This window comes from Citrus sinensis, chromosome 7, assembly GCF_022201045.2.
Source record: "Citrus sinensis cultivar Valencia sweet orange chromosome 7, DVS_A1.0, whole genome shotgun sequence".
Taxonomy (NCBI): domain Eukaryota; kingdom Viridiplantae; phylum Streptophyta; class Magnoliopsida; order Sapindales; family Rutaceae; genus Citrus; species Citrus sinensis.
This window is the reverse complement of record NC_068562.1, coordinates 9723223-9737496: the sequence shown is the minus strand read 5'-3', so window position 1 is coordinate 9737496 and position 14274 is coordinate 9723223. Positions and strand designations below refer to the sequence as shown.

Sequence of the window (14274 nt, the reverse complement as noted above, 5' to 3'; positions counted from 1 at the left end):
CCGGATCCACACTAGTATCTAATATATTTTTTGTGAGTTCACAAACCTAAATTATAAATTACATAATTGAAACTATAAATTTAGCCTAAAAAATACACATGACATAATTTACTCTAATTTTTAGCAATGTAAGTGAGAACATAAAAATTTCAATATTAAAACAAATGCACAAAATGTAGTAATCTAACAAAATTTTCTAATTTAAATATACAATACACAAGTCCATCAAAGTACTTTTGTTTTTTGTTTTTTTAAAAAAATAACAAAGAGCCACAATTCACCAAATAGCATCCAAGAGTAGCACCCATGGTCCATCTTAATCAATAACAAGCTCCAAACTCCAAGAATTAAGGTCTTTATCTCACTCACAACTATTAGTAACATCCATCCAACATGATTCATAAAATTATCTCATATATATTGGCTTAGTATTAGATCTCACTCTTACCTTATGTATTTTCTTGAATAAATATCAAAATTCAAATTATTAAAAAAAAAACTAATGCAAGTTAGTGGGTATTCTCACAAGTATCTGACGGATTTTTTTTCATTCACCAAACTCATTCGCTGTCCTGTGGCAGGTCCATTATCCACAATTTCACCTGCAATGGGTGGATTTTTATGGATATGCAGATTTGTGGACAAAATTGCCATTACTACTCACTACAAGGTTGCCTATGCTTTCAATTTTGTTCTAAACTTTTCCTTAGAACCGTAATTTATAAACTTCTGTTTTAATCGTTGGTTTTAATGTGATTTTTAGGTTGTTTTCTTTTTTGGTTGTTTTTAGTTTTTTGTAACACTGACAACAAGGACTGTAACTACGATATCGACGGATATAGGGAGCACCAAGTCAATGGCAAATCTGTTCATGCTGGCGACAATTATAAGTTAATGCTCATCACCATTTTGTGATGCTTTTAGTACATGTTTGGTTGGGGGTAGAGGAGTGGAGAGATAGGAAAAAATTTTGATTTCTTTTTCACTTGGAACAATTTTAATGGAATTGAATTTCCATTTCCATCAAGTTGAAAAAATTGTATTCCATATTAACGGGTAAGGATTTTAAATTCCTTATCCATTGGGATGTAAAAATTTCAATATTGTCTTCTAAAAAAATTAATTTTAAATAAGTTGAAGTGCAAATAATTTAAATTTATTTTCTCAAATTAATAGGATAAACTTATTTGCAAAAAAAGAAAAGCAGTAAAGTGGATTGTCGGATTGTCATTGGAGACTCGCTGAAGTTCTACCGGAATGGACTTTTCATGAGATGATCTACAACTCTATGAAGTTAGAAATGTACTAAAACACAATGTTATATACCTCAAATCTTGTTTAAATATTTGAGAAAATTGTAACTCCCATATTTCTGACCATATATTGTATTTTCAGCAAAATTAATATTTCCAATGAGTAAATCATCTATTTCTGATCATTTTTATATATTTAACGCGATAAAAAAGATGGTCAATGGAGGTCAACGGTAGTGGTCAATGGCGGTAGCGGTCGACTGCTGTCCATGACTTGATGCTATAATTTTTTTTAAAAATAAAATTTTCTATTTAACTAGATAATTTCAACAGGCTAATATATTATTGTTTTCAATAATCATAAATGTTTAGAAACTAAATTAAGTATATAACTAGTTAGCAATGTTACTTATTTTGATTATAAAATAATAATGAATTAATTAAAAATATAATATAAAATTAAAATTTTTTATTAATTTATTTTCTAGATTAAATTAATTTATAGTTTAATTATTTTTTATTTATTAATAATATTAACATTTTAACACTAAAAATAATGGCTATATTTGTCCAAAAAAAATTTGTAATTTTTTTTTTCCTTTCAAATTTAATGTGAAACCAAACAATATTAATTAATTTTCATACTCCTCTCCTCTCATCACCTCTCCACTCCTCTCCTTATTTCCTCTCCTCTGCTCCCCTTTCTTAAAACCAAAAACCACCTTTAGTTTTGACATTAGGTTTCTTGTTTTTTATTTGATTTTTATTACGGTGTTTAGTACGCAATCAAATGTGCATGGTGAAAGTAAAGTGATGTGTTCACAAACAACGAAAATTCACATAGCATGAACTATTGTAGATATTGGTTTGACAAGGTAAGGATGAGTGCCTTTTCATGACATAGATGGATACCATTGATGCATAGGATTATACACACAAAGAAGGAGCAAAATGAAAAAAAAAAGTTGAAATATTGGAGAAAATTAATATAAATTTTATGCACAGAGTAGATGCTCAACATGTTGTGTGATGAGTTGATTTACAAATCATATGGTTTGTTCCTATGTCATGATCATTTGTGTATGTTGGCTAATTATAGATAGAATATTGTTGGCTATTTATAGATCAAATGTACATAATGTAGGATAAAATTTCTTTATACATATAAAAACATGTACATATAATATTTTTGATTGTGTATTATAATAATTTTCACTAAAAAATAAATTTAATAATATATTGATTTTATTTTTTATTTTTATCATAAAACAATAGATAATTAAATTTATAATTTAGTGAAACAAATTTAATAATATTTGACCAACAAATTGATATTAATAAATTTATATCGATGAATTATAATAAAAATTTGTGAAAATATTAATTTTGTTTCCAATTTGAATAAGAATAATTTTGGGTTTAGGTAATAATTTTGAGGATATTTATGAAATTATATTAAAGGGTGATTAAAATTTAAAAGTTACTCATTTTTTACTTTTCAAAATCAAATGTAGAGGGACTGATTTTGATAAAAGTTATTTTGATTTTTTTTTACCAAACACTAAAATTAATTTTTAAATTTTCAAAATCACTTTTAAACCTTACAAAAGCAATCCCAAACGAACCCTTTGTCTTATTAATGTGCAAGGCCATATCTCGTATTTTCAGTAGGTGTACAAGCCAGCTCAAATGATGTTATGAGCAAGTGAAGCATTTTGGGACATCCATCTGGCCCACCCTCACATGCACGAGAATTTTCATAAGATAATAAATAACAAGCTAATTAATCACATTCATATATACGTGTATTTAATTTGAAAAACTCACAAAAAATGATATGAAAAGAACTCACACAAAAATAATGTGAAAGAGATGGTGGAAATTGTGACCAAGTGGCATTCTAATTGTGCTCCAGAACTCACGATCAGTGCAATTTTGGTTTTTGACATTAGCGTCTTTACTCTGATACTTTCTCAGTAACCACTCACTCAAGCATAAAAACTGCATAAATAAAATGGTTTTACTCTTCAAATTTAAAAAATATTTTAAAATATTGGAGAAAATTAACATAAAATTTCACTCTAGGAAATGGAAATGCAAGCATTATGGCAATTTAGTTGCAGGTAATTGTTTTAAAAAATCATTTTACACTAGAAACTTTTATCAGCTAAATGGAATCACTCTATGGTTAATATTCTTGAGAATTGAATATGTTGATCTGGTACTATAAAGTACGTAGTTTTCATTTAAAAATGCTGACATTTGAATCTTGCGTTGACATTTGAATCTTGCGTTATGAAGTAGATTTGGGTCTTTCAGTTTGTTTTGTCTTTCTAATAGATGTGGATGTTATTGATTGGTTACTTCTTTCTCCTTTTAAAATGAGATGAAATCGATGAGAAATTCAAGTTGTTAGTGTCTTAGTAATTTTGTCAAAGTAATTAAATTAATGTTTTTTGTTTACGTATTACTATCCTATTGTTTCCTTTTTTTTTTCAGCTCTTTTGCAATACCAGAAATGAGGGATGTCACTACATAGGTTTCCAGAGGATTTGTATGGTCAATGAGCATGAAGTGAAGGGCGAATCTTTCCACATTGTGATTACCGTATGTTGCCATTTATCACGGTGATTTCTATAATACTAGAAATGAGGGATGTCGCTACATAGGTTTCCAGAGAATCTGTATGGCCAATGAGCACGAAGTCAATGTCAAATCTTTCCACATTTCTACTATCATATGTTGCTGTTTATCACTGTGTTTTTTGAGTTTGAATTTTACGCAAGGGTTTCACATTAGAGATTCTTGTTTCTTTTGTTTGATTTGATAACAATGTGATGCCATCAAGTATAATGGTTGAACTATTTAAACTCTTATTCCAAATTTCCTATTTCTGTATATTTAATGTTTTCATCAGTAAGCGTATGCTCAAAGAGTTCACAATACCAGTAGTTCTTAACTTGTCCTAAGGGGAACATGTTAAGTAACTTACCAGCTTGAAGAAGCTTTGGAATATGAAGTGACAGTGCAAGCTTCATGCTTCGGGGTCCAAAAGCGACAACTGCAGCTCTTGCAATTCCCAGATGCTCAGCAACTTGCAATCCCTATCCCTCCAGAACTGCAACTAACGTTATTTGGTTCTATAAAATAAAAAGTTATATTAAAAGCTTTCTCCTACCTGCGTTGAAATTTTGACAGCTACAAACAGCAAATTGAAGGCCTATTAATAGAACTTAGAGGCCTTATTTTGGATTAGAAAAGCCTAAAATGCTCACGTATAATTTTAGAGGCATAATTTAAAATGGTAACTTGGATGATGTAGTAGGCTAATCAGTATGTAAGATGAGACATCATAAATTAGTATATACGAGAAACGCCAAGACGGAATGTACATCATTCAATAAGTTAATTGCAAGCTATAAATATGAGCTAGAAACTCACTGTGATGAGCTTTTCTAGTATCCAATGCTCCAAACTAATTCAAGGCCATGGTTCAAAGTGTTTTCGAGCCTGTAATATTCACAATTTTGAGAGGGTTAAAAAAAATAGAAACAACAAATTAGCAAAATCATCAGTACTACTTGGTTTCAGCTGGTAAGAGTAGGTAGTACATGAGATGTAGGGTTTGAATTCCGCTCACATGAAATCGGGATGGAGGATGCTGCAATTAAAATGAAAAAACCAAAGTGGAGGAATTTTAAGAAGTGCTGCAAAGCCTACAACAAATATCAAGATTTTCAGAGTAAACAGAGTACTCTGTCATCAAAACTAAATTTAAAAGTCATAAAAGCTGTTACAAACTTAACATTCCAAATGCGAATAGTAACATTATGCTTATTTTCTTCGATGATATGTAGTTCGTACACAGGTTCTGGTTTTAAAATCCAACACCTATTTCAACTACGTATGAATTATTTTAATATCTTTTAAAATAAGAGCCTCAAATTCAATACACAATAATTAGATAAATTAAAAAGATAGAGACTTAAAGGATCATTTGAAAATAATGCAGATTAGCAAAATCAGAGAGGAATTGACAAAAAGCTATCCGTCATAGACATTGAGAAGCAACTATACCTCCAATGAAAACAAGAAAAGCAACTGACAGACTTATGCTGGGACCATTTCAACTTTCGACAACAGTGTGTCTCTAATTTTTACGAGTCTGGCTAAAGTTTCCTTTGCGTTGATCCTTTCATCAGGTGATTCGCTTGTGCATTCCACAGCTAAACTGAACACCGATGATATACAAAGCTCCTTGGCAACAAAATGATTGTCTTCTCTACTCAGTAAGTTTTGGTCCACAACATTCATTATTGAAATAGGTAATGAGTCATTAACCCAACGTTTTAAGCTCATCTCTCCAGAAAAAATTTCATCCGTGGGTCTCTTCCTTGTAAATATTTCCATTAACATAATTCCGAAGCTGTACACGTCACCTTCTGTCGATATTTGTCCTTCCCTTCCATACTCTGTGGATCATATCAATTTCATAGTTAGATAATTCATAAATAATATTCTTGAAAAACCAATTATATAATGTAAAATGAATGAATAAAAATGGGAGTTTAGAACAAACCTGGTGCCATGTAACCTATTGTGGCAAGTGTTTGTGTATGTTTCATGGATTCATCTCCACTTAAGAGCTTTGCAATACCAAAATCACCCAAACGTGCAACCATGTCTTCATCTAGCAGTACATTACTAGGCTTTATGTCGCAGTGAACCACAGGATTTGGGTGACCAAAGTGAAGATATTCTAAAGCTAATGCAATGTCAATAACTATGTTCAATCTTTTGAAAATATCCAAATTTGAATTGTCAGAATACAAACAAGCTTCCAAGCTTCCTTTAGGCATGTAATCTAGTACCAAAGCTTTGAAGTCATCATTGGTACAACTGCTGATAATTCTAACAAGATTCCGATGACGAATACTTCTGAGCACTTCACATTCAGCATTAAAACTCTCCAATGCTCCCTCAAGTTGCAGGTGAAACACCTTTATTGCAACCTCCATCCCATCTAGAAATCTGCCTCTGTATACTGAACCAAAACTTCCACTGCCAATTAAGTTGTTTACATTAAATTGATCTGTTGCTTGTAAAAGTTCTTGGTATGAGAATCTTCTCCATGCTACCAGAGGCATATTAGCTTGAATGTTTGACAACTTTGTGTCTCCTTTTCGACACGTAGAGATTAACCCAAATTTAAAAGCCAGTATGGATATGATTATGAAGGCAGCACTCAAAGGCAAAGCAACTCCTAGGAGAATAACAACTTTTCGTGATTTTTGATTAGTGCGAGTTTTGGTGCTTTTGCATGGTGGGACTTGCAGATGAGGTGAACCACACAACAAATCATTTCCCATAAAAGATTCACTTGTAAAGTTTGCCAAAGTTCCTCCTCTAGGTATTTCCCCTTCTAGTCTATTGAAAGAGACATTTAGATATTTGAGGTACAAGAGTTTCTCTAAGGATGAAGGAATAATGCCAGAAAGAATGTTATTGGACAGATCTAAGCATTCCAAGCTTATCAAGTCACCAATTGAATTCGGAATTGAGCCTTGCAAGTTATTATCTCCTAGGGATAGATTTTGTAGATTCTTTAGCCCTCCAATCGTGGTTGGAATATCACCGGATAAATTATTTCTTGACAAATATAATTCCACTAGAACCTTCAAATTTCCAATTTCTAGTGGAAGAGAGCCACTCAAAGGATTTGATGACAAGTCAACCATCAATATGTTTGTAAGGTTCCAAAAAGTTGAGGGTACAAAAGTCAACTCATTGGAAGCGAATGAGAGTTTCCTTAAAGAAGCTAGATTACCGAAGCAAGCAGGGATTGATCCAGAAAGCTTGTTGTGGTCCAAGTAAACACTAGATAGTCTAGCCAAACGACAAATATCATCCAGGATTCGTCCTTCTAATTGATTATTTTCAAGACCCAAAATTTGGAGTTTCTCGAGTCTGCTCAGTGTACTCGGAATTGATCCATTCAATTTATTGTATCCTAAACGAATGATTATCAGGTTGATTAGGTTGCCCATCTCTTTAGGGATACTACCCCGAATGTTGCAATTGTGCAAGTAGAATCTTTCCATAGAAAGGGAAAGATTACCAATGGAACTTGGAAGGACGCAATCCAGCAGAGGATTTCCTGTTAAGCTTAAGACTTTTAACTTCTTGGAATTTGCCAATGAAGAAATAAAGCTCAATTCGTGATTTGAAGATGTAATGTAGTTATATTCTAAGTTGAGCTCCTTGAGGTTTCTCATATTGTGGAACCTGTTGGGAATAAATCCTGAGAATGAGTTATCTGGCAACTCACAAATGGAGAGCTTAGAAGCATTGAAGATGAAACTTGGAATTTTCCCACTGAAATTATTATTCGCCAAGCTAAAAAGCTCAAGATTTGGAAGTGCAAGGCGTATGCTTGATGAAATAGATCCCGAGAGAGTGTTATTTGTGAGTTGAAGTATTTTCAGTGTTGATATGTTGAAGAGTGTAGCTGGAACAACACCGACTAAGTTGTTACTTAGAAGCCCCAGTGCCTGTAGATTACGAAGATTACCGATTTCATGTGGTATCTCACCTGCATACTCATCAATTATTTAAGGAAGCATGTAAACTAAAAAATTCTAAGACTAATTTTGTATCATATCAAAGAATTCTGTCGAGAAATTTTGTCGACATGCATGTATTTTAGTAAGAATTAATATGTAGATACTTACCAGGTTTGTTCTAGATAATAGATATAACTAATAAATAACAAGCTATAAAGTTATTAAAAGTGGTTTAAAGGTACGTACCCATCAAGTGGTTTTCGCTAAGGTCAATTGATGTGAGCGAGGTCAAGTTCCCAATTTCTCTTGGTAAATGTCCGGCGAATTGATTGAATGCCAAAGAAAGGAATTGCACAAAAGGAAGATAGCTGAAAATATTTGCTGGCAGTTCACCAGATAGTCTATTGTCACTTAAATCAATAACTTGTAAAGAAGACATGTTGAAAAAAGGGAAAGAACCAGAGAGTTGGTTATTGCTGAGGTCAAGTATTTCCAGTGTATTTATGCTGAAGATGGAGGACGGAATGGTACCCAAAAGCTGGTTAAAACTAAGATCAAGGTACTGCAGTGAAGATAGACTTCCAAGTTGAGAAGGAACGGTGCCTGTTAAGAAAGATTGAAGCTAGATTAAGGAATGGTTACCTGATAATAAATTGCAACTACAGCACTGACATGAATATAAGTCAAACTTCATACATTTTTCGGTCAACTTTCAATTACGCCGTAGATAAAATGACAACCTTCAATACACCCTCCATTTTGTGGAGGTTTATAATATATATGAATATAGAGCATGAGATAAACGAGCTTGATTGAGTGTTTGAAACTCTAAGCACAAATTCAAACTAAGTAGATCATATCTTATTCATATTGAGTTGATCGATCACGTCATAAATTGTCATCTCTATTCTTTAGTGTTGAGCATTGAATTAATGGTTACAATTTGTTTTTTATTTCCCTTTCCTAACAACTAAAATTAAGTGCTCAGCACTTAATCCTTATACATTTTAGAGAAAGGTATAAATTTAATTGGATTAAGCTGGATTATATAGTATTGTATTATGTTTGGTACCATTAGATTAGAGTCCTGTATTACATTTTTTACACCATCGGATTAGACTATATTAAATTAAATTTAAATGAACTTGAATAGTACTTAAGTTGACATTAATTACAAATATCATATGTTCATGGACATGTTATTACATATGAGATATATTATTATCAATTAAATAAAATAAATTGAACATTTAATTAAATTTTAACAAATATTTTATACAATAATCAAATACTAAATTACACATTTAAATAAATTATTTAATTAAAATTTTAATATTTAATCTTAAATTAAATGCAATTTAAAATAAATTAGTGAAAATTTTGATAAATTAAGTATATTTTAAAATAATTTATTGAATAAAATATTGATCTTTAATATTATATAAAATTTTAGGTTAAAAACTATGGAATTAATTTCTTTTTTATATTTTGTTTAAATTTATAATTAGCTTAACTGAAAAGGAAAAGACTGGTAAAGAGGAAAAAAACATTTCATTTAAGACTAAAGCTATTGGCACCCCTCCATTATCCTTATAAAACCCCTCTTCAAATAAAATTATAGTTGAGGACAAATAAGAATTAAACACACACAATTTTTTTTAAGGGAAATTATCACTGCACTACCTTTTTTTTGCCTTATGTTTATCCAACCACCAAAAAATTCTAACATGTTCTCTGCACCAATTTTTTTTAAAAACTTTGTATCAACTAGCCACTTTTTAACTTACACTGTTAAATAATTTAAATGAAATGACAATTTTACCCCTAAATAAATTAAAAGAGCATTTTATTTTACAAAAACTTTAAAAAATAAGAAAATTATAATTCTAAAAATACCCCTAAGATTAATAAAAAATAAATCCCAAAATTAGAATTTTTATTTTTAATAAAAATCTAAATAACAATTATAATTATAAAAATAATTACAAAATTTTGGGATTTAATAAAAAGTCCCTAAATTATTAAAATTTTGGGATTTATTTTTTAATAAATAAATTCAATTATTTTAATAAAATTTTGCAAAATTATAATTTTTAATAAATAAATTCAGTCATTTTTATTAAAATTTCTCAAAATTATAATTTTTAATAAAAATAATTATTAAAATTTTGTAAAATCTAAATTAAATAAAAATCAGCTGAGCACTTTTATTTGGGATTTATTTTTTATTAAACTTAGGGATATTTTTATAATTATAATTTTCTTATTTTTCAAAGTTTTGTAAAATAAAATGGTTTTTTAATTTATTTAGGGGTAAAATTGTCATTTCATTTAAATTATTTAAATGTGTTAGTTAAAAAGTGGCTAGTTGATACAAATTTAAAAAAAAAAGGTGGTGCAGAGAACATATTAGAATTTTTTGATAGTTGGATGAATATAAGGCAAAAAAGAGGTGGTGCAGTGATAATTTCCCCTTTTTAAACAAATTACTTATATTCATAATCAATCCTTTTTTCTTTTTAATTTTCTACCCATTATTTTCTATCTAACTAAATAAGTTGTACAAATTTAGAATAATCTATTATTTTTTTCATGTTTATTATTGATTAAATATTTTTGTACTTAAGATTGCTTTCAAATTATAATTTAAAATATGTGTAATTTAAGCCAATGATTACTATTCAAAAATTCATCACGCAGAAAGCTTTTTAATATATGTGTAGGTAATTATAAGATTGTAAAAGAAATAAAAAATAGCACAATACGACTTTAAGTTTTAACAATAAAAAAATTAAATGAAAAATTAGAAGTGCAGTTGAAAAGAAAAAAGAACATTTTAGAAGTGTAGTTGAAAAGAAAAAAGAATATTTTCAAAAATAAAATAAATATAATTGAAAAAGAGGTTTCGTGAAGAGATTAGAAAGATGCCAATAGTCCAATTCTTTATTTAAATTTATCCTACTTAACCCAAACTAAAATAAGGATTAGTAGTTCCATTTAGGGGGCGGGTAACCCCAATCCAACCCAATGGACTCAACCCAACCCCACCCAACCCAATCTGATTTTGACAGGTTGAAGGGTTATTGTGAGTTAATTGGATTAATTTTTTCGAACCCAATTAATAATCAGGTTAAGTTGGTTTAATTATGATTAATGTATTTGACCAACCCGACCCACGTAAATGATAATATTTATATGTTATAGAGTTGGTAAACAACTAAACATTCCAACTGAGCTATGGTTATTGATTGACGTAGTAGTATATAATTGCTTGGTAAATTTATTATCTTGCAAGTCTAATTTTGAAAGTAAGTTGGTTTTAGCTTCTCTTTATTTTTCAATAAACATTTAGCAACACATAATTATAAATCACATTCATTTTATTACAGGACATGATGCTAGTTAATTATTTAAAAGGTCTGAATTTGGACTTTGAAAAAGAGATGCGGGAAGCTAGGAATAAAATCTAAAAGCTCATTTGTTGAAATTTTCTTAATTTTAAGATAGTTGATTTTTTAACTTTCTTCTTTAAATACTAGACCGTGAATGAAATTTTCATATTATAATATATTTATATTTAATTTAACAAGTTTCATATCTTTTTTAATTATTTAATTTTTAATTTTGATTTGATCTTTAAAGTTTCAACTTGATCAACCCAACCCAACCCGATGATTTAAGAGTTGGGTTGAATTGAGTTAAATATATTTATTGGGTTGGGTTAAATTAATTTTTATCTCAACCCATTCAATAGTAAGTTGAGTTGGATTTTTATAAATCCCCTCCAACCCAACCCATGCCCACCCCTAGTCCCATTAGATTTAGAGTAAATCTTAGACCAATCCATTAGTTTCACAGCCACACATGACGCTGGATGAGATTAAACTTTAGTCCTAAATCTAATCCAATCCTAAGCTTTATCCAAGCTACCAAACATTTCCTATTTAACTGTAGTCCTATTCTCCTTTCATGTCAAATACAAACAGTCTATGGCTCATAAACAATCAAATATGATTAAAGTATAGACTAAAAAGAACAAAGTTTGCAAACTGGACAAAGTAGCTACACCAATTGACAAAAAAATTATGACAACAGAACCACTTGCACTTTTTAACTACTAAATCAACAACTTTTACTATTGCTACTAACCTTCATGATTTTCTAAAATTGAGCATCGGTGGTTAAATTAACTAATTAAGGTAAGATATCAGGAGTGATACTGCAAAGTTTATTTACATACTAGCTCTGTGTACGCACCTTGGAGTCTGTTATGGCCAAGATATAACTTCTCAAGCTTGGTCAAGTTTCCGATTCCTTTCTGCATGGCTCCCGGGAGTTTATTGGGAATATTTGCTGGGAACTCACCAGACAGTCTATTCTTCCTAAAATCAGCAACTTTTAAAGAAGACATATTGAAGATGGAAGAAGGGAAAGAACCAGAGAGTTGGTTATCACTGAGATCAAGTATTTGTAGTGAATTTAGGCTGAAGATGGAGGAAGGTATGGTTCCGTTAAACCGGTTAAAACTGAGATCAAGTGCTTGTAGAGAAGATAGATTCCCAAGTTGAGAAGGGATGCTTCCTGTGAGATTTAGGTGAGAAATATTCAAGACTGTGACTCTATGGCTATGGACATCACAAGTGACGCCCATCCAATTACAGACAGAGGTATTTGAGGTCCAATTTTTGGCCAAAAGATTGCCAGGTTCGTGAGCTATATGAGGTTTCAGGGTAAGAAGAGCATCTTGGTCTGTGGTAATAGTAATTGTGTTGACTGCTACAGCTGTAATAATTAAGGATATAAGAATCAAACAATGGATTAAGAGAACTTTGATCATCATACTGATCAGAAGAGGAATTCTTTCCATGACTGTATTCAGATTGCAAGTGTATGGTAGGACTGGTAATGCACAAAGAAACATTGGTTCTACCAAGCATATATATAATGAACCGAAATTTCTGAGAAGCTGCAAAAATAAAAACAGAGGAGACATGTCAACTCATAACTTGTTGAAACTTCAAATGTGGAAAAATTTTACGTGGACCCCAAGCATTAGGCCAGTCCTTTTGTCCTGATCCCAAAAAATCTATTGGGCATTCGTTCACGGATTGAAAGAGAGACTATCACTTTGATTAAATACGTTAGATTCTCAAATCGTATAGGAAGACGATGATGAAAATATTGTAGCGGAGAATTACCAAACTTAAGTAATACAAATTCAAATATGTTAGATGACATGGCAGCATACTTGGCATTCGTTAGTGCTCTAGAAGTTTAAAGTGGTTAGCCTTATCTCTTAGCTTATCATTAATTTAAGCCTTTTATTTTTGTATTTATCAAGATCAAGATAACGATAACGATAACCATTTTGCTAGGTGTCACAAGGCTATTTTCTTTGATGCGGCAAGCCCGTGATGGCGCTAAGTTTTCTGCTTAGTCAGCCACTCGAAAATTCGCAACGGAGGCTACGTGTGTGAAACACACCCCAAGATTTTCAACAATACAGCAACCGAAACACAAACACAAGGCACACAAGATTTACGGAAGCACCAACTTCCAACCTTTTCTTATTAATCAAGAACAAGGAACTACAAATAGCTTCCAGCAAGAGTGCTTGGAGATTACCACTCACTGTCTACAAAACTTGGCTCTCCAAGCTCTCCCCCCATAATGCTACTTATAGCATTTGTAAGTGATAGTCCCACTTACTAGGATAGTATAGAGTATTCCCAACCCATACCTTGTTTGCCACTAGCACACATAAACAAATAAGCCCACTACCTAAGTGCTTTGTCCATACACTATTATTTAGGATACATTGAATAGTGGCGGACCATCCCCACTTAGACAAGATCCCCATTTTAGGTAGTGCCCATGCAGTGGCGGGCTGCCGCCACTAAGAATTGCTCCAACAATCCCCTTGGCCTGATGCTTATGTGTGGCACATGTGTTTGTGCATGTGCGCTCCATTGGCGCGCTTGTCTGCTATCCGTTAGCGTGCGCGTGCGCGCTGCCTGGCACGCTTTGTGTGTGCGCATGCTGCTTGGTGCGCGCTTGCCCACTGCGTACGGTCACCCGCTGCCCATCAGCTTGTGCATGCCTTGCGCGCATTCGTGTGCGCGCTATACCCTCTGAGCACCTGTGCGCTGTGAAGAAACGTGTTTTCATTTCTTAAATAAAGCATTATACATTGAGAGTTATTTATAGATGCAGAGGCTACATTTTTTCAAAGATTACATATGTGAATACGGAAGGAAATGTGTCAATCCGTTCGGTGCGGATCTTGTCTTTGACAAGTGCAGATTACCCCTTTGACAAGTGCAGATTCTGTCTTTGAAAGCTTCATTCAATGCCGTTTTATTTGATTCTCAACACTCCCCCTCAAGCTGGTGCATAGATGTCTTGCATACCCAACTTGTCTAGGAATTTTGTAAATGCCCTGCTTGAAATGGCCTTCG

At 31.8% G+C, this 14274-nt stretch overlaps 1 protein-coding gene across 7 annotated transcripts; it reads right to left on the bottom strand.

Moving 5' to 3' along the window:
• Positions 1-79: 79 nt before the first annotated feature.
• LOC107177347 (receptor kinase-like protein Xa21) lies at positions 80-12871 on the bottom strand. Of its 7 annotated transcripts, none has more exons than XR_008056558.1 (8): positions 12074-12871; positions 8063-8419; positions 5833-7845; positions 5331-5725; positions 4865-4914; positions 4695-4763; positions 4246-4393; positions 80-602 (listed from the first exon to the last, which is right to left on the bottom strand). XR_008056558.1 is itself a non-coding variant. In XM_052444627.1 (4 exons), exons 1-4 carry the CDS (start codon positions 12807-12809, stop codon positions 5364-5366), a joined length of 3468 nt encoding a protein of 1155 aa, XP_052300587.1. In that variant the 5' UTR covers positions 12810-12870; the 3' UTR covers positions 5247-5363. The 7 variants fall into 7 exon arrangements, 1 of the variants encoding a protein (XP_052300587.1); XR_008056555.1 differs by lacking the exon at positions 80-602 and adding an exon at positions 3026-3254 and having other exon boundaries at positions 4865-4969; XR_008056556.1 differs by lacking the exon at positions 80-602 and adding an exon at positions 3026-3254 and having other exon boundaries at positions 4894-4969.
• Between the last annotated feature and the right edge of the window lie 1403 nt (positions 12872-14274).